Genomic DNA, 25,495 nt, shown 5'->3' on the forward strand with positions numbered 1-25,495 from the left:
GTGTGAGGAGGGGCCATGGTTATACACAATGAGTCCACAGAGAGCCCTGCAGCACAGTACATTTGGAATTAGATGCCCTAGGCCTCATCACATGAGTATTGTCTGAGGGCTTCTGCCTCTATGCTGAATTCCTCCAGTGTAACTGGACACAGGGCAGAGGGAACAGACTCAAGTCACATGTCAAGTCCATTCAAGAAGAGTGAGGGCACACGGCTGTAACCCCAGCACTCAAGAGACTGAGGCAAGAGGATCACTCAAGTTCAAAGCCAATTTGAGCTACGTGACAAGACTGCCTCAAAAAGATGCTCCCCATAGCTGGTCCTGAGGGACAAAGTATGTTTCCCCCACTCCAAAGATCAAGTCCCCTCCATTTACAACTCATTCCACCCAGGATCCTATTTCTTTCTTTTTTTTTAAGATTTATTTATTTTATGTATATGAGCACACTGTCACTGTCTTCAGAAACACCAAAAGAGGGCATCGGATCTCATTACAGATGGCTGTGAGCCACCATGTGGTTGCTGGGATTTGAACTCAGGACCTCTGGAAGAGCAGTCAGTGCTCTTAACCGCTGAGCCATCTCTCCAGCCCCAGGATCCTATTTCTTACACCAAGCTTTGGTCCACTGTTGCCTCCAATTCAGGGCCTCTGGATGCAAAACGCATACATTAACAGGAGACCTAAGCTGGTGGTGGCACACACCTTTAATCCCAGCACTGGAGAGAGAGGCAGGCAGTTCTCTGTAATTTGGAGTCCAACCTGGTCTACACAAAGAATTCCAGGCAGCAAGTTTTACAGTGAAACCCTGTCTTGGGCGGGGGGGGGGGGGGGGGGGGGGTCCTCAGAACCTGTTGAGCGCAGGGGTCTGTACTGTCAGTACTCTAAGTTGGAAGTTTTGGTGTTACTTGTAATTCTTTGTATAGCGTCTTGCTACATAACCAGCTTTGCTTCAAACTTGTCAGGAGTGTGGGGTTTTTTGTTTTGTTTTGTAAGACTTATTTATTTTACTCTCTTGCTTCTTTCCCTCTTCCCCCTCTCCCCATGCTCATGGCTGGCTTCTACTTCTCTGTCTCTCTCTGCCTTTCTTTGTCTCGACTACCCCCTCAACTCCCCTCCCCATGCCTTAAATAAGCTCTATACTAATAAAAAAAAAAAAAATGAGTACACTGTAACTGTCCTAAGACACACCAGAAGAGGGCATCAGATCTCATTACAGATGGCTGTGAGCCACCATGTGGTTGCTGGGAATTGAACTCAGGACCTCTGGAAGAGCAGTCAGTGCTCTTAACCACTGAGCCATGTCTCCAGCCTGAGTGTCTTTTTTTTTTTTTTTTTCCTTTTTTTCTGGAGCTGGGGACCGAACCCAGGACCTTAGGCAAGCGCTCTACTGCTGAGCTAAATCCCCAACCCCGAGTGTCTTAAATGCTAAAATTACAGCCCTGTGGCACACCAATCCTTCCCTCTATGGTACCACTATAGGCATTTTGAACAGTCTAGAATGCAGATGCATCTGGCCCATGGCTTCAAACTGCATGAAAGCATTAATTTTGTTGTTGTTGTTTTATGCTGGGCTAATACTAGGTGCTGACTGGAGCAGAGAGGCTTGGAGAGATGGCTCAGCAGTTAAGACCACTGGCTACATAGGTTCAATTCCTAGCACTCACAATTGCAGCTCCCTCACAACCTTGGGGGATTCAGTGGCTTCTTCTGGCCTCCATGAGTTCTGTAAGCACCCAGTGCACTGACAAAGCATATATATAGATATATACTTTAAAAAAGAATGGGGGTTGGGGATTTAGCTCAGTGGTAGAGCGCTTGCCTAGCAAGCACAAGGCCCTGGGTTCGGTCCCCAGCTCCAAAAAAAAGAAAAAGAAGAAGAAGAAGAAAAAAAAAAAAAGAATGGACTATCATTGGGGCTGGAGAAATGGCTCAGTTTAAGAGCACTAACTGCTGTTCCAGAGGACCTGGGTTCAAGTCCCAGCACCCACATGGTGGCTCACAATTGTAACTCCAGGTCTAAAGGATCCCACACCGTCACAAAGTAATACAGGTAAAACACCAATAAATATAAATAAAATAAAAATAGATTAATATAAAAAACTATTAGTTTATAGAGGTAGAAAGTGACTTCCAGCAAGAAACGAGACCTTGAATTTGAACCCAGAATGCATATGCTTAAGTGCCAGAAAGCTATGCTGTTCAAAGCAGAAACTAGCAGGCGTGCATGACTGTTAAACTGAAGAGGATGGAAATATGGCTCCGTAGGTGGAGTAGAGGGTACTTCTTAGCATAAAGTTGACTGTCCCCAGTACTACACCAACCAGGTATGGTGATACATACCTGGCAATAGGTGGCTTAGATCAGGAGTTCAAGGTTATCCTTTGCTACACGGTTATTCCAAACCCAGCATGAGCTACATACCAACAAACCAATCCAAATACACACCCCTTACAGGGAGAGAAAGATCAGCTTAGGGCAGGGCTCATGTTCCAGGCTGTATGTTCCATCCCTAGCTCTACAAAGATAATAAAAAATAAAACTAGAGGAATCCGATGGTCTTTTTGTTTTTAAATCTTGATTTCTAGCAGAGAACAGTGGCACGATGTGCCTCAGGTCCCAGCTTCCTGGGATAACTTAAGTCGAGGAATTCCAGGCTAGGCCGAGCTATGCAAGAACAAGTCTCCAAAAGAAGAAAACAAATACTGGGCATGGTGGCACACGCCTTTAATCCCAGCACTTGGAAGGCAGAGGCAGGCGGCTCTCTTGATATCAAGGCCAGTCAGCTCTACCACAGTGAGACCATGTCTCCAGAAAAGAAAACACAATCCAGATTTCTGGCTTCTATGAGGTATGGATGACCAACAGCTCCAGAACCACATTCCCAAGGAGCCACACACACCAGCTAGGCTGACAGCCCTTGAGGCGGCTCCCCAGAGGCCATATTTCTCTTTATTTCCACAGCACACAAGGAGTCCAGAGCCAAGGCGGGAGGGAGGGTAGGAGGGAGGGAGAGAGGAGAGAAGAGAAAGGGAAAGAGGAGAGGGGAGAGGAGAGAAGGGAGAGGAGAGAGGGAGAGAGAGAGAGAAAGAGAGAGAGAGAGAGAGAGAGGCCTTTCTTTATAGCTCATGGAGTATACGGGAAGACGTGTGCAGCAGAAACCCGGGTTTTCAGTTGCAGGCTGGCAGGAGCCCCACTCCAACGAGGCACTCACGGTGCCCAGCCTAGTGGTGGTGCTCAGTCACTGTGAATGATGACCGAGTCCAAGACCTCACCCCAGCGCCCCATCTGGACTCTCTGGACACAGGCATTGTGGCATCTGGGACTCGCTTTATTGGACACATAGCTGTCCAAACCTTGCTCTGAGGGCTGGGGCCTGAGGCCCAGGCACCAAGTCTCTGAGGAAGCCTAGTAGTCAGGGCTGCTTGGATCGAGGCCACAGGCGGCTGGTGAGTGAGCCAAAGAAGAGGCCCTGCTTGTTGGACTTGGAGAGCTCCGCCAGGCGCTGCTGCTCCTCCTGGGGTCAAGGGACAGAAAAAGACAAGGGTCAACTCAGCAGCCTGCCTGCCATTGTACTCAGGCCCAGTACAGAACATTAGACATGAGTCCACACATTAGATCCAAACCCTGGAAAGAGCAACTCTGAGCCCCAGGGGTACAGGACTAACATGCATAGACACTCTTCTATCCCTAGCATACTCAAAAACAATTAAAAGTCAAATGCTGCTAACCAATACTGTCAGGTGAGTGAAGCAACACCTATAACCATAGCATTCAGAAGACTGAGGCTGGCAGCTTGAGAGTTTAAGGCCAGCCTGACCTATGTAAGATACTGTCTCAAAAAGAAAACTGGGGTTGGGGATTTAGCTCAGTGGTAGAGCACTTGCCTAGCAAGCGCAAGGCCCTGGGTTCGGTCCCCAGCTCCGAAAAAAAGAAGGGAAAAAAAAAAAAAAAAACCTAACAAAACATTCTTTCCCCAGTCCCTAAAGCCAAGCACCCACAGATCCCTGTACACAAGCTCTAACCACTTGGAGAGCTCTGCCATGTCTACTGTGAAAGGTCCCAGGACCACCCAAGGCCATGGAGGACTTAAATGCTGACTATCCTCTGCCTCTGCTCCTCGGCTGGGCCACCACACCATCAGAACAGCCCTCCAGGGAGGCTGGGAGGACCCTATGAGGTCAAGGTCAAAAAGACACTGCTCAAGTCCAGGGCATCCACCTCTATCAGGAGCTTCAAAGGGGCCCAGTCGGGACTAGAGCCTAACCTGTTCAAGCCGGCTCTGCCGCTGTTTGAATGCCTCCAATGGGTCATCCTCTAGAGCATAGTGCTCCAGCACAGTCCGGACGTCCTCTACTTGGTTCAGCGCGATGGCTGTAGGCACAACAGGAAAGGGGGCACTAGTTAGTCAGGCCTCAGCAGGACCCAGGCTGAGGGTTGGCATACCGTGGAATACTGTCAGTGCTGAGAGGGTTCCTCCAAACACGCCCAAATAGCCCTGAAGAAAAATGCCTGGATATGCCAGAAAGTTCCAGAAGGCTCCAGGATTCTCATAGATCTCTTCCACCCCGATTGCTCAGTTTTACACCAAGGACAAGCCAAAATCAAGTGTCTGCCACTGTCTTCAGGGTCAAGGGCTCTGGACCAGATAGTAGAGTAAGTCTCACTCTTGAGGAAGGCAGACAGGTCCAGCAAGACCCGGTCATCTGAGTTGCCATCCCAGGGCCGCAAGGCGACACCATTGAAGGGCTGTAGGCGGAAAGCTTCCTTCTTGCAGTCCACGACTACTACTCGGGCTGGGTCCCGATTCAGACACGAGATGTCCTGGAAGTGAGTATTACAGATCAGGGCATCAGTTCCCCACCCAGCTACCGCAGAAGGGACAGACAGACACAGCATCATACACTTGAGGATGTGACTTGCAAAGCCTCCCAAATACACAAGTACAGGTTATGGAGGGTAATCTCAGGCTTCTGGGAGCTGGGGAGCTGGTCACATGACACCTAAGCCGGGGGTCTCTGGAGAAAACATGGGCTCTGTCTGTTGGGTTCAATTCATGCCCCAAGTCTGCAACAGGCTTCAACTAGATGCGCTGCAAGCCAGGGATTACAGACAGGCCCTTGTCAAAGCCTGAGCTTACACCGCACAATGGTACAAACCTGAGTCATCAAGACGTAAGGGAGAACCTAACAAACACATGTCTGTTAGGGGCCTGGTCAACATATCTAGCTGCTTGGCTATGACAGTCCCAAGCACAGCCTCGTGGAAGCCATTTACAGCTCCAGAAGCAAAGCCTAGGTCCCCAACCCTCACACAACCTAGAGGCAAGCACTAACATCAGAGAGAAAGGCCCTTTCTCTTAGCAGTACAAGCACCCCAAATCTATCCCAGAGGCCCACCATGATCCCCCTATGGCACCTTCACATGGTGTCCCTCCATATATCTGGTGGCATCCCGGAACAGACGGTAAGAGATGAAGCCGTGGGGGTCCACACTATCAATGAGTGGAAATGCAGTCTACAAGGATGAAGAGAAGGTGAGGTGAGGTGAGGCTGGGTCCAGTCCCTGCATCTTCCGCCTGGGTCATTTTTGCCTCAGAGCCTTACCATGCCAGTCTCTGATGTGAAGATGACTATTTCATACAGAGGGGCAAGCTGCTGGAACAAGGTCTCGATGCCTGGACGCTTCTTAAACCTCCAGCCGGTGGCCAGCTGCAGAGGCAGTAAGGACAGGGGAGCAAGTGTTTAGACCAGAAAGCCCAAAGGGTGAAGACCCTGCCTGAGGGTCACAGAGGTAGGCATCTGTCTACTCCTGGGGCCTGAGGAGCATATGGCTTGGCCTCGCTCATGTGGCACATCCACTCTGAGCCAAAGTGGACTCATGTTGTTGACCTAACGTGGGTACCAAAGGATGCAAGGCAGCAGGGAGTCACATGGCAGTGGGGCTGACCCCAGCACAGCTCCTGACCCAGCCCCCAGGAGGACCCCGACACACTGCCTTCTGCAGGACACACCGACCACTCTGGATGCAGAAGGACCCCGGTGAGCTCCAGGACCAGTGTATAAGGTGGCTGGTAGTAGGGCTCCCGCAGAGGGTCTGGGAGAAGGCAGGGACTGGTGGGCTCGATGATCATCTGCAGGAGAGAGGGGGCTTCTCATTCAGAAACAGGGCTGGGCGTGGGGGCTGAGCCCGGCCCCTCCCTCTACCCCCACCCACTCACCTGTCTGTAATCCTTGAAGTATTTGTATGTCCGGCGCAACTGCTGAACCAGAATTGGATCTACAACACCAGGTACAAAGGGATTCCAGAGTAAGCCACTGCTCCTCAGGCAGGTGGCTTATTTTATCATTTCTTTACTTGCAGAACAAACAGATGTCTTAAGGAAATGTGAGAAAACATTCCCAAGAGTGGAAAGGGTTTTAAGGGAAGAATACTTGTTTTATTGTTTTGGGCCTTTTTTTGGCTTGGTTTCTCAAAACAGAGTTTCTGTGTAAGCCTGGCTGTCATCGCTCTGTAGACCAGGCTGGCCTTGAACACATGGAGATCTGCCTGCCTCTGCCTCCCCAGTGCTGGGATTAAAGTCTGGTGCCACCACACCCAGCTGACATTTTTTAAAAGGACTTATTTATTATTTTATGTATAGGGTGCTCTATTTGCATGTACACCCGTGTGCCAGAAGAGGGCATTGGATCCCATTACAGATCGTTGTGAACCACAGTGCGTTGCTGGGAATTGAACTCGGAACCTCTGGAAGAGGAACCAGTGCTGTTAACTACTGAGCCATCTCTAACCACTACCTCACCACTACCACCCCTGCCAGACATTTTTGTTGCGGTTGTTTTTGGAGGATATCCAAAAGAACCCTTTTTTCTTTTCTTTTTTTTCGGAGCTGGGGACCGAACTCAGGGCCTTGCGCTTGCTAGGCAAGCGCTCTACCACTGAGCTAAATCCCCAACCCCTAAGAACCCTTTCTTAAAAACATTCATTAGTGTGAACACGTAGTCTCAATACGTAGCCCCGGCTGTCCTGGAACTCACCACGTAGACCAGGCTGGTCTTGAACTTACATAAAGATCCTCCTGCGGGGCTGGGGATTTAGCTCAGTGGTATAGCGCTTACCTAGGAAGCGCAAGGCCCTGGGTTCGGTCCCCAGCTCCGAAAAAAAGAACCAAAAAAAAAAAAAAAAAAAAAAAAAAGATCCTCCTGCCTCTGTCTCCCAAGTGTTAGGATTAAATAAAAGCACGCCTACCTTCATGGAGGTATTGTTAATGGTTGTAATACTAGCATCTGATGAATAGCTACGGAGAACACGATTTAAAACATCCCACAACACACAGGACAGAGTCTGTGCAACACAGAACTACCTGGTTGGAAGTGGGAACGTAGCCAGGTTGCAGTGGCACAGGCTTGTCAACCCAGCTATTCAAGTTAAGGGAGGAGAATTACAAATCTGGGGGCAGCCAGGATTATATAGTGAGCTTGAAGTAAGATTGGCAATTTTGTAAGATCTTGTCTCAAAGGGTGGGGGTTGGGGTTGGGGTAGGGGATGGGAGTGGCTGCACCAGCAGGCAGGAGAGATGGCCCAGCAGTTGGGTCCCAGGCACTGGTGTCAAGAGGATGACAAACATCTGTTACTGTTGGCTCCAAGGAATCCAAAGCTCTCACCTAGCCTGTGAGGGCACCTGCGTTCATGTGTCTGCACACGCACACACAACTAATTTTAAAATGAAACAATGCTGGGAACACAGAGAGCCCTTGCCTAGCACCAATCCTCTGACCCCAGTAACCATTGTCTTAATAAAGCCCTCAGTGCTAGAGCCAAGGGTGCAAAATCTTGGCTAAATTCACATGTGAAATTCAACGGAAATATTATCAGTGAAATAATATCTAGCTCTATCCGTGAGCCTGCCTCTTATAGTCACACCATTGGAGCCAGTTTAAACCAGTTGACATGCTTTAACCTCCCATGTCTACCTGCCCAATTTAGATCATTTGTTTAAACCAGTGGGGAGCCCGGCATGGTAGTTCAGGCCTTTAATCCCAACAACTGGGAGAAGAGACAAGTGGAGCTGTGTGGGCTTGGGATTAGCCTGGTCTACACAGTGAGCTCCAGGACAGCCAGGGCTACATAGAGATACCCTGTCTCAAAAACAAACAGGAAGAAAAATAAATAAAACAAGGGGGCTGACCCCTGTCCAGTTAAAAGGGCAGACTCACCCATCTGCCGTGTGTAAACAAAGCCATCAGTGCCTGTCCATGCTGTCTGCACACCTTCCACCCAAACACAGCCCTTTCTGACCCACCTAGGGAATGGTCAGGTAAAAACTACAACTACTCCCCATCTAACTTATCAGAAGTTCCTTGACAAACTCTGCTCAGTCTGGGTGGAAGGGTGGAGAAGCAGGGGCAGAGGCATAGACATAGACATTGTTTTGGAAAGGACGCATGTGTTGGAGTAGGGACTTAGGGATTAAAAAAAAAGAGGGTGTTATAAAAGAGTGGGGTCAGGGGCTGCAGATGTCTAGATCTAAGGCAAAGAAAGCCTGTGTCTGGGATGGACTGATGACGCTCCCTGCCCCCATCTGTTCCTGACCATCTGCTCCAGGGCGGAGGGGCCAGGACAGGGAGCTGGGGCTTTTGTCATCCCTTCCCTGAGCCATCTAACTGTTGCACCTCCATAGGCGGAGGAGGGGTTGGTGTACAGGACAGGGCAATAGCACTCTAAACAAATAAAATAGCAGAGGTGTGAACCCCAGATCTTTGTTTAATCACTCACCGCTGTCGAATTCATCAGGAATCTGGGGGAGGAAAAAGGAAAGGTTTGAAATGGCAGAGGCAGGACACCAGCACATCCACTCTGGGAGCTCAAGGCTAAGTAGACAAAGGTCCCAGGAGAAGGGAGATGCTCCCTCCAGACTACAGAAGAGCTTGAACCAACGGAAAGGAACCTGTCCACACCCTTACAGAACACACTCCTCCTCACCTTGGTGCCATTTTCATCCACGGGGTTGTTTCCTGCAAGGGAGGGACAGAGACAAATAAAGAAACTGGAGCCTAGTCTGCTCGGTCTGGAGGGGGAGAATAGGGGGTCTGAACTCCCCACTCAAAGGGAATATTACTAGAGGCACAGCTCCTGGATTAAAGGAGGAAGAGGTGGAGGCAAGGATTCCAAGTGGGCTGAGGCTAAGAAGGATACACAAGGGTTAGTTTTTTCTGCTGAGATGAACACATAGCTTCAGGCACCATGATAGTTATTTCTCCCTTGTCCTATTCTTCCCGCCGTCCCCTTAGTTCCTGAATTCAGGTACAGGGAACGACTAGAGGATAGGGATAGAAGGGGACTTCTTGAATTTCAAGGTGAGTATCCTAGTTGATGGCCTTATTGAGGGAGGAGTCAGGGAATGAACTCAGCATGAAGAAAGAAAAGGGAGTTTCACAGTAGATATCTGGGGCCAACAATTGAGGGTTATGTCTCTTACCAAAAATGTAGACGATGCTGACAGTCCCACCAGCCCCAAGCAAACCAGCAATCCACAGTGCAACTTTTTTGGCATAGCTGGGACCCTCTGAGCCTGGCTGATGCTGTGGCCCTTGGGTCTTGGAGCCCCCACGGTTGGCGATCTCAGTAACCTGAGTGGAGGGGGAAGGAGGAGAAGTCATAGAAAGAAAAATAACAGAATACTCTGCTAAATTTGGTCCAAGTAGACTCAAGATCAAGAGCCAGGAAGTGGACACCCAGAGCAGAAAACTGTAAGTTCAGAGGTTGATCCCCTCAGAGGGTTAAAACTAAACTGTCGGGTTGGGGATTTAGCTCAGCGGTAGAGCGCTTGCCTAGCATGCGAAAGGCCCTGGGTTCGTCCCCAGCTCCGAAAAAAAAAACAAAACAAAACAAAACAAAAAAAAAAAAAAAAAACTAAACTGTCTAGAGAATCACAGGGGTTCAAGAGCTGAAAGGTCAGATTGCCCAAGGTCTTGGAACCAATAGGGCTGCAAAGTCTGGAGCCAGGAAGAGTAGGGCAAGGAGAATAAGGGATGGGTGTGTGTGTGTGTATGTACGTGTTAGCTGGGGATGTCAAAACTAAGAGGACAGAGGACACCCATGGGACAGGACGAACAGCTGAGATATTCGGACACCCAGAGCCCAAGATGGAGGGTTTGAAAGGGAAGGAAGCAGGGGCGAGGAGAGGCTATCCCTTGTCTGGACTTAGGGAACGGAAAGTCATGAACTTGGAGGTCAGAATGGCTGGGTCGAAACGGACGGCAGACTGGATCCTTCCTGTTTCTCTCGCTCACTGTTGCGAATGAAATGTCACTGGGACAGAGCCCGGGTCTCTGGCGTCCTGGGCCCCTCCCCCGTCAAGTATCACCTGAATGGTCACTGATAACAGAACAGGTGACCTCTCCCGGCACCCACGTGGTTGAGACTTGGGCTCCACGGGATGCACTTGGGGGCTTCCATAATCCAGCCCTTGGGGAGCAACTACGGTCCACACAGGAAGCATGGAAACATCGAAAACACCGGCTCCGTCCCACTCAGCACCCTGAGGTGCGGTACTCCAGACTCGCCGGGTTGCGACCATACGCCCAAAACTTTAGAAAAGAGCCCCATAACGGGGCGCAGGTTCCGGCGCCACTTACCTGTTCTGGAGTGCGGGGAGGTGGCGGCGCCAGCCGCGTGCACAGTCCCCGCGCGCCTACCCGGAGCCCGCTCCGCAAGCGCGAGAAGAGAGCTGCCGAGGCCGCCATCTTGCGCTGACGCCACGCGGCCCCGCCCACTCGCTCCCTCTCTCCCGCCCAGGAGAGGACTACGACCAATGGGATCGCTGAGGTGGTGCGTGTGGACAGGAGCCCGACAGGGACAAAAAGGAGTGGGCGGAGTACCTTAGGTGCTCTCCTAGTCGGTTTTTTTCAGGCTATCCCCGAGCGCGAAATTGGAATACTGTCATCTGGTACCACGCCCCCTGGGACCCTAAGGACGGCCACCATCCAGTCGCTCGGACTTTGGCATTCACCTTCCATTGTCAGATATGGACAGAGGCCCAAAAAATGGGCTAACTGGCAGCCCTCAATTTTTCTCACGTGGACTAGGAGGTTGAGTCGGTCTCCTTTCGCGTCTCTTTTTACCCCTTCCGCCGTGAGTTTCTAGAAAGGACTGGAGATCTACCAATCATCTGGATTCAACCAAAGCAACTTTCCGTGCTGACTAGTTTGAGGTTTGAGAGTGATTAAGAAAGCAGTGAACTTGGGGTACGTTGTTTTCTATTGATTGATTCATTCATTCACTCACTTACTCATTTATTCACTCATCCATTCGTTCATTCATTCATTTTAAATGAGTGCACAGTCTGCGTGTACTCCTGCGTGCCAGAAGAGAGCATCATATCTCTTTAAAGATTGAAGTCAGGCCCTCTGGAAGAGCAGAGTACTCTTTTTTTTTTTTAATTTTTAAAATTAGATACATTTCTTCATTTACATTTCAAATGTTATTCCCTTTCCCGGTTTCCTGTTCATAAGCCCCCATCCTCTTCCCCTCCCCTATATGGGTCCCCCCTCTGACATTCCCCTGCACTGGTGGTCCAACCTTGGCAGGACCAAGGGCTTCCTTTCCACTGGTGCCCCAACAAGACTATTCTCTGCTACATATGCAGTTGGAGCCCTGGGTCAGTCCATGTAGAGCCTTTGGGTAGTGGTTTAGTCCCTGGAAGCTCTGGTTGGTTGGCGTTGTTGTTTTTATGGGGTTGCAAACTCCTTCAGCTCTTTCAATCCTTCCTCTAATTCCCCCAAAGGGGGTCCTGTTCTTAGTTCAGTGGTTTGCTGCTAGCATTGACCTCTATATTGGACATGCTCTGGATGTGTCTCTCAGGAGAGATCTATATCTGGTCCCTGTCAGCATGCACTTTTTAGCTTCATCAATCTTACCTAGTTTTGGTGGCTGTATATATATATGGGCCACATGTGGGGCAGGCTCTGAATGGCCATTCCTTCAGTCTCTGCTCAAAACTTTACCTCCACATCCCCTCCTATGGATATTTTTCCCCCTTTTAAGAAGGAGTGGGAGCATCCTTTTTGAGCTTGGTCATCCTTCTTCTTGAGCTTCCTGTGGTCTGTGGATTGCATCTTAGGTAATTCAGGCTTTTGGGCTAATATCCACTTATCAATGAGTGCATACCAAGTGTGTTTTTGAGCAGAGTACTCTTAACCACTGAGCCATCGCAAGTTGTTTTCAATGGGAAAAAAGTCAAATTTTTACATTTAAACTTTAAAAATCCAAAGTACTAATAAAGTAAAAATACAAAGTTGGGCAAAGGAAAGACACACAGATCTCAGAGATGTCATTTCTGGACTGGAAGTAAATGGATTGGGGTGCTGCTTGAGTGTGTGCACTCTCATGCCTCAGGGTATGGTCAGAAGACAATTTTCAAGAGTCGGGTCTCTGCTTCCACCCTCCTGGTCCAGGGAATCAAAGTTGAGTCATTTGAACTAGGCTGTTTCCCTCACACTTCACTTGGGTGAAAATGTCCGAGAGTAGTGGTGAAAACACTGTCTTGACATGGTGAGTCTTGTTGGCTTTATATTACTGTAACTGAATGGAGGGGGACTTAGTTCTTCATGAAATATATCCTAATTTTTAAAAATTAGTTTTATTTTACATACAGGGTCTATGTAGCCTTGGCTGGCCTATAGACTATGTAGACCAGAACTCAGAGATCCACGTGCCTCTAAGTCCTCTAAGTGCTGGGATTAAAGTTATGCACCACCTGCCTGCTTGAGGTGGTCAGAGAAGTCAAATACATATCTCCGTCCATCATAGGAGTCCAGGTGGAATTGAACTCAAGGTGTAAGGTTTGCCAGCAGTGCCTTTACCCCTAGGCCAATCTCACCAACTGTTCTTTTCGGAAACAGGCCGATCTATGCGACTGAAGACCTTGAAGTCCTGATCGTCCTGCTTCTATCCCCCAAGTGCTGGCATTAAAGGCATACACTACTTTACCCTGATCAATGGCAATGACAATCAAATGTCTTTAATACATGAAGTACTTTATAATACGTTTTCATTTGGACCTATCAGATATGGAAAGGAGCAAGGTACAAAGCCTGAAATTGTTAGGAGGCTCATTCCTGACCCAAAGTTATCAGGCTTGTGCGAGCAATCCTTCGGTTACTGCTCTCAGCACTCAAGACTGTAGGGCTGGAGACTGAGCTCAGTGGTAGAGTGATAACTTAGAACCCACTAAGGAGACTGGGAACGTGGCTGCAGCACAGGAGAAATTTAAGAGTCCCTGTGGACACTAACTTGATTTTTCACTTAGCCACAAGATGTAATTTTCAATGTAAATTGCTTTAAGGGAATCATCAGACAATAGAGAATTTAAATTTCATACTCAGTATAAGTTAGCATTGTTTCAGATCTTCCATAAAACCTCTGGTTCTTCTTCAGTTGCTTCTGGCACTTGAGGGCTCTATACCGGATACAAATCCCCTCAATGCACCTTCATCTTCGAGTCCACCCAGTTTGGCTGAGGTACTACTTCCTGGGGATTAGTCTCAGGTCTCATATTCTATCTCTAGACCGGGCACCATATCTCTTTATAAGTCTTCATTTATGAAGGAGAGTATAATGCATGTGGAGGTCAGAGGTCAACCCGCATGAGTCAGTTCTCTATCATGTTGGTTCTCAGGATTGGACTCAGGCCACCAGGCAGGTGGTGTTAGTAACTAAGCCATCTGGCTAGATCTGGGTATAGTCTTGACTCTGAGGCTGTTCTGGTTAAGGCAATGCTGGTGAACCACATACTCCAGCAGCCAGAGTCTTCTTTTTCTAGGTCTAGGCCTTGACTTACTTATTCCCTCGTATTTCACCACAGGCTGGGTAAGTTCTGAACAGTCCAAACCCCATTCTTACATTCCTTTTTACAAACTCGGAGGTTAGGGCCATGCGCCACACCTGCTTTGTAAAGCACTCATTAAGTTGTGTCCCAGATGAAGTGCTGAGTAGCCCCTGTCCACCTCCTAACCCCCCAGACAGGGTCTTACTATGTAGCTCTGGCTGTCCTTGAACTCACTCTGTATACCAGCACAGAGATCCACCAGCCTCTGCCTCCCAAATGCTAGGATCAAAGGGGTGTACCATTATGCCTTGCTCTTGGACTTTTTGAGACGTGGTCCTAAGGCAGCAGCTCTCAACCACACACTGCAACCCTTTAATAATTCCTTATGTTGTGATGATCCCCAACCATAAAAATATTTTTTGTTACTACTTCATAACTGTAATTTTGCTAGTTATAAAACATAATATAAATATCTGATATATGAACTCTGTGAAAGGATCATTTGGTGAGTCCCCCACCAAAAAGGTTTACTACCCTCAGGTTAAGAACCACCATAGTGTTGGGGATTTAGCTCAGCGGTAGAGTGCTTGCCTAGCAAGCGCAAGGGCCTGGGTTCGGTCCCCAGCTCCGAAAAAAAGAAAAAAAAAAAAAAAAAAAAAAGAACCACCATAGTAAAGGGGCATGCTGTCCTTAATGGGACTGTTGCTCAGGTGACCTTCCTCCCCCAGTCTGCTAAGTAGCTTGGATGACAGGCCTGAAGCCCTGCCCTAATCATCTCTTTCAACATCCTCTGAAGAGCCCTTTGTAGTCTCAGAAGCATTATTTTTCCAGATGGGGAAACTTAGTTAAAATCTGGTTATTTGCCCCAACTTAATAACGATACTTCAGACTAGGAAAACTCTCCAAACACATTTTTCAAACAGTTTCTCTTTATTGAAAGGCCTGAACACAAAGGCAAGCTGGGACAGCAGAAAGAAGGCAGGACATTCCTCAGACTGCTCTGATTCCTAGAGTACCAGGGGAGGAGGAAAAGGAAATCCAGAGTGATTGCCCTGGCTTGCCCCAGACTCGGGGTTCCATCCTAGGCCAAGCAAGGCCAGAGCGGGCTGCTTGCTCCGTGTCTGCACTGCACGCTTGGGCCTCAGGCCTCCAGGAGCTTCCCTAGGAAGCGGAGGTTTAGAATCTTGATCTGCTGGTCTTCCAGGTCCATTCGGATGATGCCATCCTCACCATCAATACTCAGAAGGACCCCGGTAGCCTCTCGGTCCTCACCCAGAATCACTTTCACCTACAAGTGACAGCCAGTGTCAGGCCCAGCAGCAGCCTTCCATCCCCTCCTCTGTCCTCCCAAAGGCCCCATTTCTACCTTGTTGTTCTTGGTGGGGGTGATGGGCTCCAGATGCTCACTGGAGATACTGACCACCTTCTCACTATCTTTCAGGTACACGGAGCACATGCCTCCCTGCAGAAGGACAGAAAGCCTGCTCAGCCTGTCCTGCTCTCAGTGTAACTCAGAGCCCACTCTCCAGATGCACAGGCTGGGTGGGGGCCGTGGGGTGAGGGAGGAGGCATCAGGGTGAGCAGTTACTGCGACTAAGGAATCAGTAAACTGTAACTACATCAGGTCAAAGGAGAGCAAGGCACTGTGGCACACGCCTCGATCGCAGTGCTCAGAGAGCAGGCACAGGAAAGAGGATCTCTGCGGATTCCAGGCCAGATCTCAGTTTTGCTTGCTTGCTTTTTTGTTTTGTTTTGTTTTCTGGGTTTTTGTTTGGTTGGTTACTTTTTGTGTTTTTTTTTTTTTTTAAAAGACAGGGTTTCTCTGTGCAGCCAGTCAGGCCCTGAACTCAGATTCTCCTCTGCCTCCGCCTCCCAAGTGCTGGGATTAAAGGCATGCACCGCCACACCTGGCAGGTCTATATATCCATTTCCAAGCTCACCAGGGCTACATGGTTGGTGAGACTTTATCTCAAAAAAACAAAACAAAAACAACAAAGTTAAATCAAGAGATAATCCCAAACTAGCTTCATCTCTTTTATATGTTGACCCTCTGGAGCCCTTGTCTCCATCAGCCCTGACCCCAACCAAGCTCACCTGATCACAGTCACCACCCTCTTGCTGTGAACTCTGTCACAGTCACCTGCCCCTTTCCCCACTGCCCCGCTACAGAGCACTCTTGACTTCCAGAAGTAGGAGGGATGATGCTGGGCAGCTGCAAACAGCCTCGCCCTGTCGCTCTGTCGCTGTGGGGGTGGGCTGGAGGCCTTTATGACTACCCAATCTACCCGGGCAATATGGCAGAGCAGGTCCCCCACAGACCTGGTCACAGAGCTCCTCAGAGCCCCACAGTCATGTAGCCCAGTGCAGTCTGTGATCGAGCCTGGCCACTCTCTAGCCTCACTGCTCCTTTTTCCTCCCCCTGGGTATTTTCCCCAAGACAGGGTTTCTCTGTGTAGCCCTGGCTACCTTGGAACTCACTCTGTAGACCAGGCTGGCCTCAAACTCCGTCTGCCTGCTTCAGCTTCCCAAGTGCTGGGATTAAAGGTGTGAAGCATTATCCTCCAGGGCTGGGTTTACTCTATTTCTCCTTCAGGGCTCAGCCTCAATGTCTCCTCCAGGAATTCCTCCCTAACTCCCCAACGCTAGGTATAGTGCCAACTCAGTTCACCCCACTCCCCAAAGCTTCTGGGCTTCTCATTCCAATTCTGCCCGTCTGGGCACACATCTCTCCCATAATACCAGGTGAGGTCTGGAAGGGCAGGGCCTAGAGCTGCACTTGTCCCTGGATTTGATCAATCCAATCGGAACATCTACAGAGGCTTAGCAAGGTTCAAACTGTCATAGAGAGTTGGCTCCTAAGGAAAAAGTACAGGTGCTTCCCCCTCACAGTTAAACAAACACATGGAGACTTTGTTACCCAAGCCAGGATTGATGCTCAACTTTCAGGCAGCAGGCTGGAACAGCTCAGACCCCCTAAGACACAAGCTGAGAGACAAAGCTGCTTCCTGAAGGCTGAGACAATATTGGGGTAGCATTACAAAGGCTGGGAACTCAGTGAGCCAGTGGGCCTCTCAGCAACTACTGAGTCCATCATGCACAAGCCCCAACTGTGAGCACACAAGGCTCAACTCCCCATCCCATGGATTCAGACACCCCAGCCTTCCACATGTTTGTCCATCACAGCTTACCACACATTATAGTTGTAAAGTTAAAGCTAGAACTATAAACACTATAAACTATAAACACTAGACTAGTGTGTATGAAGCCTAGAGTTCCACCCACAGCAAAACTGATAAAAATAGGTAACTACAAAGGTGGTGGCGGGGGACGCATGTCCACCTCCTTGGACCATACTCACCGTGACACTGCGGATGACGCCTGTCTGCCCCACTATTTGTGTGTCCAGATAGGTGTCTCGAACCTTCACCTGGATATCAGTGGTCACCCAGTCACTGGAGTTCTGCTCAATGCCTGAGCCTGGTGTGTGGGGATTGTAGCCTCCAGGAGAAGGAGCTCCAGGGGTCATTGGACTGTAGCCAACAGGGCTGGGGCTGGGACTAGCCTGAAGGAAGACAAGAATGAGTGTCTGGAACAATCACCGGGCCTGGCCAACCCAACCAGGGCCTAAGTTCATACAGCCTTTTGTGGCATGGCGTACCTGATAGGCCATGGGTGACGGTGTTGGGTGGTAGCTGGCTGGGGAATGGGTGTTCTGATAGCCCGCTGGACTTGGTGCCACTTGGTGGTAGCTCTGGGGGCTGGGGCTGGGCTGGTAAGACCCCTGTGGGGAGGGGGCAGCGTAGGGGGAGAACTGGTCTGTGTTGTACCTGTAGACAGAAGAAAAGGGTGTTATTCTCGGCAGAAGGGGTCAGGAGGTGGGGCGATGGGTAGCTGTGTGCAGGGCTTTTCGGGCTCAGCCCTGATGGACTCACATGGCTGGCGTCCCGGGTGTCTGCGGGTTGTACTGTGGATTGACCTGGGGGGATGATGGGTCTGGGTAGCCGGGTGTTTGGGGATTCGGGGTTCCCCCATATGCTTGTGGGGATGGGGTGGGTTCGTCGTCAAAGGCATATTCGTATTCCTCCTCAGCCCTGGTGGGGACAGAAGTCTTTTGAGAATGATGGGTGGTAACAGATCTGACGAAGCTTGTAGAACAGCACTATACACTGGACCCAACTGAAGCCACTTCACTCCAACAGAAGAAGCCCACACAGGCTTTCCTGACACTGAAGCCATTCCGCAGCTGAGTCGACGGTGCAGAAGGACAGGGTCACACACTTGGCAAAAGTCTCCAAGTACAGAGTAGCTGTATGCTGAGGCTGGTGACTCACAGGACTGCATTCCCAGCTATGCCCACGGCAGGCCAGGGACCAGCCTGGAGCACAATGCTCGAACATAACCACTCACCCTTGCCAGCACAGCCCAGCCTAGAAATGGCTCTCACCTGGAAGGTGTGTTAGGGTTGTTGGGATCCCAGGCCCCACTCTGAGCAGGAGTGCGGCTACCATCATGCAGGGGTGTCTGTGAGCCATAATGTGGAGTGCGGCTACCTGGATAAAGGAAAGAGACATGACCTTCACTCTACCTGTCTCCTGAGGCCTGTGCTGCCCACTGCTTCATCCCTAGTATTCTGAACACACTTACCATCCTGCAGAGGTGTCTGGGAGCCATACATGGGTGTTCGGGAGCCAGAGCCATACATGGGAGTCTGAGAGCCATACATGGGAGTCCTTCCATAGGTGGAAGTCATGCCACCTGGACGCTGGGAGTCACTGTGGACACAGAACAGGGAGGTGGGTGAGATGCCTAGCACCCTTAATGCTGGTCCTCTCTAGGCCCAACCATCAACCCCACCCTGGTTTTCTCTAAGCCTAGACTTACACTGTGGTGAGCCGCTGGCGGTCCACAGAGATGGTCTGGCAGGTAGAGTGCAATTCTACTCGGGCTGTGGACTCCGTGGCATCCTTCACCACACCAATGTAGCCTATAAGGAATGGCGGTCAGAGTATGGAACTTCCCTCACCACAGCCCCACCTCTGCACACGCCATGACTCACCTTTGTAGGGTCCCTGGGAGATACGCACAGTCTGGCCTATGAGCTCATTGTCTCTTCGCCCTCGACCCCTGCTCATGCCACCTGGGCTTCCAAAACCACCATGCTGACCTGTAGGGTGGGAGGATGTGGGAGCCCAGGAATTATGTTTGTCCCTCTTATGCTGTGCCCACAGCCAGGACATCCTCAAATCTCTCTCTACCAGCGTGAGCCCCCCAAGTTGGGTTAGGAGCTCCTCCACCTGCTCCGTAAACCCCAGGCCTTTCCAGACTCCACTCGGCCCAAGGCTCTCAGGTTGAACAGGTAAGGCTCCTCCCAACTCCAATCTCTGAACTCTGATCCCATCTCACCTTCAGCACTGGGGTGCATAGGGCTGCTGATCCGGGGGCTCATAGGAGTGAAGCCACCAACAGTTAAATTGGTCACATCCCGGGGCTGAGAGAGGGATAAGGAGTGAACAGCCAGGCAGGACATGAAGGAGAAAGGCCTCCAGCCCGCTCCCCACAGTGACAGAATGACAGGGCTAGGCTGTTTGCAGCTGCTCAGCAATCATCCCTCCTACTTCTAGGATAAAACCTCCATCTCCTAGGAGAGGAAGTGCTACCCTCTGCCTCTCTATGCCTGTCCACCAAAAACCTGGGTCTCCCCACAGCAAGATATGCATCCTAACCATAATGAGTCAGGAATGTGAGTCCCCAAGACATGGTACAAGCCATCTCTTCTGCAGGGCACTGGGATCACCTACTGGCCCTGAATTCCTTATTTTTTATTTACTTCTAGTTTTGAGGCAAGGTCTTGCATAGTTCAGGCTGGACTTGCACTTGGTCTGTAGCCAAGGATGGATAACCTTAAACTCAGCAGCCTCCTGCCTCACTTCCCAAGTGCTAGTCCTACAGGTAGGCGTGTGCCAGACGTCTTGCTTCAGGTTCCCTTTCCAATATCCAGTTCTGCAGGGGTTGGGGATTTAGCTCAGTGGTAGAGCGCTTGCCTAGCAAGCGCAAGGCCCTGGGTTCGGTCCCCAGCTCCGAAAAAAAGAAAAAAGAAAAAAAAAAAAATCCAGTTCTGCATATGCTAGTTCTGACTTTCCAGTCAGTCCTGACCCAGGGCCTGAGCAATGGCAATTCCGGAGTTACTTGGTGGTTTTGTACACACAGGGCCATCCCTCTCTCTGCCTCAACCATGGGTACCCCTGTCACTGTCTCTGCATTATACCATAACTCCGGGAAGAGGGGCACTTGGGAAAAGAAGTCCTGAAGTGAAAGCCTACAGCCACCTCACACTTTGCTTGTCTCAGCTCCAGCAGGGTGTCTGGCACCCAACATGTACCTCACAAAAATGAGTAACAAATGACAGGACGGTAGCTCAAAGTCCCAAAGAAACCTTTTTACCTTCCCCAAGAACTTGGCAGAATAATCACTCCCACAGTCCCTACCAACCCAGTTCTTGGTACTCCTGGAGCCTTGACATTCTCACCTTTGAGCCCCCAGCCAACACCAGGTGCCGTGCCTTACAGACAAACATGCCGCCATTCTCCACCAGCTTCTTGCAATGCAGGAAGGCAAAGCTGCGGTACAGATGGCGGATCTCACCCTCTCGGCCCTGGGCAGGCAGGAGAGGAGGTCACATGCTGGGCAGGGTAGACCCCATCTCAACTCTTTTAGACTCAGACAGAGAGCAGCAGCCGACACTTACTGAATGGGGGCCATCAATGACCTTAACAATGTCCTTCACATGGATGTTGTTCTGATCTGAGTCCAGAGCCACAGCGAAGCGGTTGTCCTTTTTCTGCGTCACAGCCTGGTGCCTTACAGTCACCACTTTCCCATGCATGTTGAGAACCTTTGGAGGGAGAAGGATGCAGAGGATGAGAAGGGAGGGTGATGTAAAGTGAGCTGTTCTTTCCTTGGGGGAGACAACCCTAAGATCCTGAGTCCTACGTAGCATCCTGACCATGAGGCAAAGTCACAGCACCACCCACCAGTCCCTAGGTCAGCCACAGACATTCTAGATTATTCCAAAAGACTCTATGAGAAGTTGGGGTGTAGCTCAGTTCACAGTGCTGTCTGAGTATGCATGAAGCTGGGTTTGATTGTCAGCACCACATAGACTGGTAAATGCACTGATCTCAGCACTCAGGGGAAGCGGGAGAATGGAGAGTTCAAGGTCATCCTCAGCCGGGGAGGGGAAGGCAGGGAATGCTTTAGGAGGGGACTCTGCCTTCCTGACTGAGCATCAGGGGCATAAGAGGAGGAGCCCACTGATTACCCACCCCTCCTAAACTCTTCACACACTTCCCTGAGAGGAATACAATCACAAGTCCTACTTTACACAGTACAGAAGCAACAAAGCTGACACAGATTCAGGGTCCTAGGTACTATGCTAATGTACACATGGGGGTGGGAAGTGGGGGAGGGCAGAACTGTGGCAACCGTAGCACTCCATCTTTTCTTTTTTTTTTCCTTTTTTTTCTTTTCTTTTTTTCGGAGCTGGGGACCGAACCCAGGGCCTTGTGCTTGTTAGGCAAGCGCTCTACCACTGAGCTAAATCCCCAACCCAGCACTCCATCTTTTCAAAAGCTCCAAAAACTGGAGCATACTTTACAATGAGGTGTGACAATTGAGGCAGGCAGGAAAAATGACAGGCCAGTTGCCAACATTACACAAACAGGCTTCAGGGAGCCTTCCCAGGCCTGCTACTCAGTGCACTTTGTGGGCTTGGCCACTACGTTGCTCTACTACCCCCAAGGACATGCTCTTGGGATAGGAGCGTAACGTAAGACACACCTGGAAGGTCTCTCGCTCCAGCCGCACGATGACACCTACAGTCCGGGGATCCAACTGCACCAGCTCACCCCACTCATGCTGGCCCCCAACATCCACACCTGAGGCTGTCTCTGAGCAGAGCTGCAGATCCCGGGGAAGCACTTTCAACTGTGGAGAGACAGGGGAAGGAGGGAAGGAGCGAGGCAGGCCCCAGGGAATTACCCACTGGAGCATCCGCTTAGTACCCAATGCCTATCCCACGCTCTTCCAAGCACTTACCTCGTGCATGGTGAGGTCTGAGAAAAGAATAACAAAGTTCTCTTCCACCCGCACGATGAGACCTGTGTCACCCTCAAATCGGCCAGCAATCACTTTTACATGGTCTCCCATCTTGAAGTACTTCCGAAGTTCCTGAGCTGGGAACTCAAGCATGTCCTGGGAAATTTGGCCATGGGAACAGTAAGTACTCAAGAAAAGCCATCATCACTGGGCCCACCTTGCATCCCCTCAATCACAGAAGAGACACTGCAGCTTTCCTACCACCCACCCGAGACACTTCTCAGGGAGCTGCCCCAGGCAGGGAGACCTTTTACCCCAAAGATGACCAACCCATGAGCCATATGCACATGCCTGAACCCACAGACAACTTGTCCTCAGATACATGGACCTCGCTTGCAACAGTCTTCCATTCCCTAGCCCAAGACACTGAATACTGGCACCAATAACTCATCATACATACATGCGCGCGCACACGTACACACACACACACACACACACACACACACACACACACACACACACACACACACACAATGACTGAAGGCATGCTATGACCTCAGGTTACTCCTGTTTGCTCTTCAGAAACAACAAAAGACAAACCATGGGGCTGGGGATTTAGCTCAGTGGTAGAGCGCTTGCCTAGGAAGCGCAAGGCCCTGGGTTCAATCCCCAGCTCCGAAAAAAAGAACCAAAAAAAAAAAAAAAAAAAAAGACAAACCATGTTATTATCTCATGACAGACTCTAAGACAGCCACTCGACAACATATCAGGTGTGATGGTTTGTACGTGCTTGGTCTATTGTATGGCACCGTTAGGAAGTGTGGCCTTGTCAGAGTAGGTGTGTCACTGTGGGCGTGGACTTTTTTTTTCTGGTTCTTTTTTTCGGAGCTGGGGACCGAACCCAGGGCCTTGGGCTTCCTAGGCAAGCGCTCTACCACTGAGCTAAATCCCCAGCCCCGGGCGTGGACTTTAAGACCCTTCCTTGTCTTAGCTGCCTGGGAGCCAGTCTTCTAGCAGCCTTCAGATGAAGATGTAGAACTCTCAGCTCTTCCTACACCATGCCTGCCTGGATGCTGCCATGTTCCTACCTTGATGATAATGGACTGAACCTCTGAACCTGTAAGCCAGCCCCAACTAAATGTTGTCCTTATAAGAGTTGTGTTGGTCATGGTGTCTGTTCACAGCAGTAAAGCCCTAACCAAGACATCAGGAAACATCACATAATAGGGATCTATTGGTCACAAGCTGATCATTCCAGCTACTAGAAAGGATGAGGCAGAAGGACCACAAGTTCAAGGATAGCCTGAATAATTTAGCAAGTTCCTGACTCAAAAGTCAACAGAGGGGTTGGGGATTTAGCTCAGTGGTAGAGCGCTTGCCTAGCGAGCACAAGGCCCTGGGTTCGGTCCCCAGCTCCGAAAAAAAAGGAAAAAAAAAAGTCAACAGAACCAGTGAGAGGGCTCAGCATTTTGCCAAAGCTGATAACCCAAGCTCTAAATCCTGCCCTTCTTCCTCATATACATACACAGGAATTTAAGAAAAACATTTTTTCTGTAAGTAAAAGGAAGTCAGGCACAGTGCCAAATGCCTTTAACCACAGCATTTGGGAGGCAGAAGCAGGCGGATCTCTATGAATTTAAGGCCAGCTTGACCTACATGGTGGGTTCCAGTTCAGCCAGTGCTACATAGGGAGATCCTGATTCCAAAAAAGGAAGGAAAAAAAAAAAAAGGCAAAGGTGACCAGCAAAATGGTTCAGTGGTAAGGGAACTTAGGACAAGTCTGTCAGCATGAGTTCAATCCTGAGCAAAGACTGGTGAAGGAGGGAACAGACGCTGACCTCCATGCGTATGCTGTGGCATGTGCACATGCAAAACAAGTCAATGTAAAAAACAAAAAGGGGGACTCAGTGGTAGACGTCACCAGTGAGGGACTGGGGCCTGGCTCAGTGGTGAGCCCCTGCCTGGATGATACTAGTGAGGGGTTGATGGTGTAGCTCAGTGGTCTAACACATGCCTAGGAGTCATCAGCAGGGGTTGGGGGTGAGGCTAAGGGGTAGGGCACTTATAGAGCATGCACAAAGCCCTGGGCTCCATCCTGAGTACCACACACATGCACCAAAGAAGGGTGAGGGAGGTGTCCCTTGGATGCATTCTTCCTCTCCTTTAAACACCCGCACATACGCGTGTCACTATGACACTGTCTTCCCTATACACAGGACAGAGCCCAGGACATAGCATGAACCCACACAGTCCCCTACAGACAGGCAGAATCAGGCCTGAGACTTCAACTGCTTCAACCTGCTTCCCTAATCACAGAAAGTAGGCCTAAATACTCTCAGCAGACCCGTTAGCACACGGAGTCAAAAAAGGTCAAACATGTCCTCTGTAAGGACAGAAAACATTGCCTGAACATCTTCCATACAACGTGCCATGACCAAACACGGTCAGGCCTGTGGCCTCACCTTGAGGTCCTCATGTTTGGGCATGATGGTGATCTTGTTGCCATCCACGCTGAGGACCTTGCCCTGCAGGTTGATGAGCTCACCCTCACACACCTCCACATTGTCACCAGGCTGGAAATTGTGCTCTCGCTCCTTCCCTGAGGGAACAGTGCAGGGTTGGCTGGGCATCCGCTTCCAAAGCGCACTCCTCCTCAGCCAGGTGTGAGGCCAGGACTAGATAGATACCTGTGCTTTCAGTCACCACCTCCAAGTCGATGCCCTCAGGCTGATCCTCAAACTTTTCCAGCTCTGACAGGGTGGGCTTTACACCTTCTGTAATCTGAGATCCAGGGTGAGGGGAGGAGATGGAAAGAAGTCAGTGTCACCATGCTGGTCAGAACCACTGCATGGAACAAACCACTGGAGACCAGGGCTCCAGGAGGAACAAAAGCTACCCACCCATGAGCACTGCCCACCAAGCCTTACCACAGCAGACATGGCAAAGCTCTTGAACAGGAAGCCCTTCCGGCTGTAGCGGTTACCCTCAAAGATGAGGAAATCACCATCAGAGGCAACATCACCCCCCAAGGACCTGGAATTCAGGGGAGAACAGAAGACGGTAAGGATGTGTGTGTGATCCTTTTCCTAGATGGAAAAGGGCTCAGGACCCTCCAGCATACAATCATTCTGGCTCGAATGATTTCTCACACCCCAAAGGCAAGCTAAACGAAGTGACCTGCCCTACTGGGTCACTGGAACAGGCATGTCAATGCCATCAGAGCAGGCCTTCGGGACCTGCTGCTATCTCTATTCTCAGTGGACAGAGTTGGCAGACTCTCAGAAACAAAGATAAACAAATGTTGTTCGTGGAGGGCAGGGGCAAAATTCTCTGTATGTTCACAGCTGTCCAGATGCCCCCAAGTCCTGTGACATCAGAAGCTGGACACCATCATGTAGGGAAGGTGATCTCAAGGTGGCTCAGTGCAAGGCTGACAGTTATAATCCAGGCAGGCAGGAGTCAATCCTGTGTCTTAACTGCAGCCCAACCTGTCAGGGTCCCTCGCCCTAAACATAGGGTACAAGTACTTAGCTTAAGCCCCCAGGAGGGAAAGATGGTGGCCACTACAAGGAAACA

The 25,495-nt window shown here is 50.1% G+C and overlaps 2 protein-coding genes across 10 annotated transcripts in view; both read right to left on the minus strand.

Annotated features, from left to right (window-relative positions):
- Positions 1–2,903: 2,903 nt before the first annotated feature.
- Positions 2,904–10,770, minus strand: Timm50 (translocase of inner mitochondrial membrane 50). Its single transcript, NM_001401677.1, is given in 11 exon segments — positions 2,904–3,514; positions 4,265–4,371; positions 4,665–4,821; positions 5,416–5,514; positions 5,604–5,708; positions 6,011–6,130; positions 6,218–6,276; positions 8,773–8,794; positions 8,980–9,011; positions 9,476–9,626; positions 10,635–10,770. Coding segments are annotated over 11 exon segments (1,062 nt in total). The 5' UTR covers positions 10,743–10,770; the 3' UTR covers positions 2,904–3,412.
- Positions 10,771–14,736: 3,966 nt separating this feature from the next.
- The window catches only part of Supt5h (SPT5 homolog, DSIF elongation factor subunit), a 29,173-nt gene continuing 18,414 nt past the window's right edge, over positions 14,737–25,495 (minus strand). For 7 of the 9 annotated variants that reach the window (NM_001107497.2, XM_087555111.1, XM_087555109.1 and 4 more), the window contains 17 exon segments: positions 14,737–15,113; positions 15,192–15,287; positions 17,184–17,387; positions 17,484–17,652; positions 17,758–17,916; positions 18,270–18,375; positions 18,470–18,597; positions 18,707–18,809; positions 18,882–18,989; positions 19,229–19,313; positions 20,352–20,477; positions 20,571–20,717; positions 21,662–21,808; positions 21,920–22,075; positions 24,382–24,518; positions 24,607–24,700; positions 24,847–24,952. In NM_001107497.2, the coding sequence (NP_001100967.2) occupies positions 14,967–15,113; positions 15,192–15,287; positions 17,184–17,387; positions 17,484–17,652; positions 17,758–17,916; positions 18,270–18,375; positions 18,470–18,597; positions 18,707–18,809; positions 18,882–18,989; positions 19,229–19,313; positions 20,352–20,477; positions 20,571–20,717; positions 21,662–21,808; positions 21,920–22,075; positions 24,382–24,518; positions 24,607–24,700; positions 24,847–24,952 (2,218 nt within the window). In that variant the 3' untranslated portion in view covers positions 14,737–14,966. 9 annotated transcript variants of the gene reach the window in all.

This window comes from Rattus norvegicus, chromosome 1 (genome assembly GCF_021556685.1).
Source record: "Rattus norvegicus strain SHRSP/BbbUtx chromosome 1, alternate assembly SHRSP_T2T, whole genome shotgun sequence".
Lineage (NCBI taxonomy): Eukaryota > Metazoa > Chordata > Mammalia > Rodentia > Muridae > Rattus > Rattus norvegicus.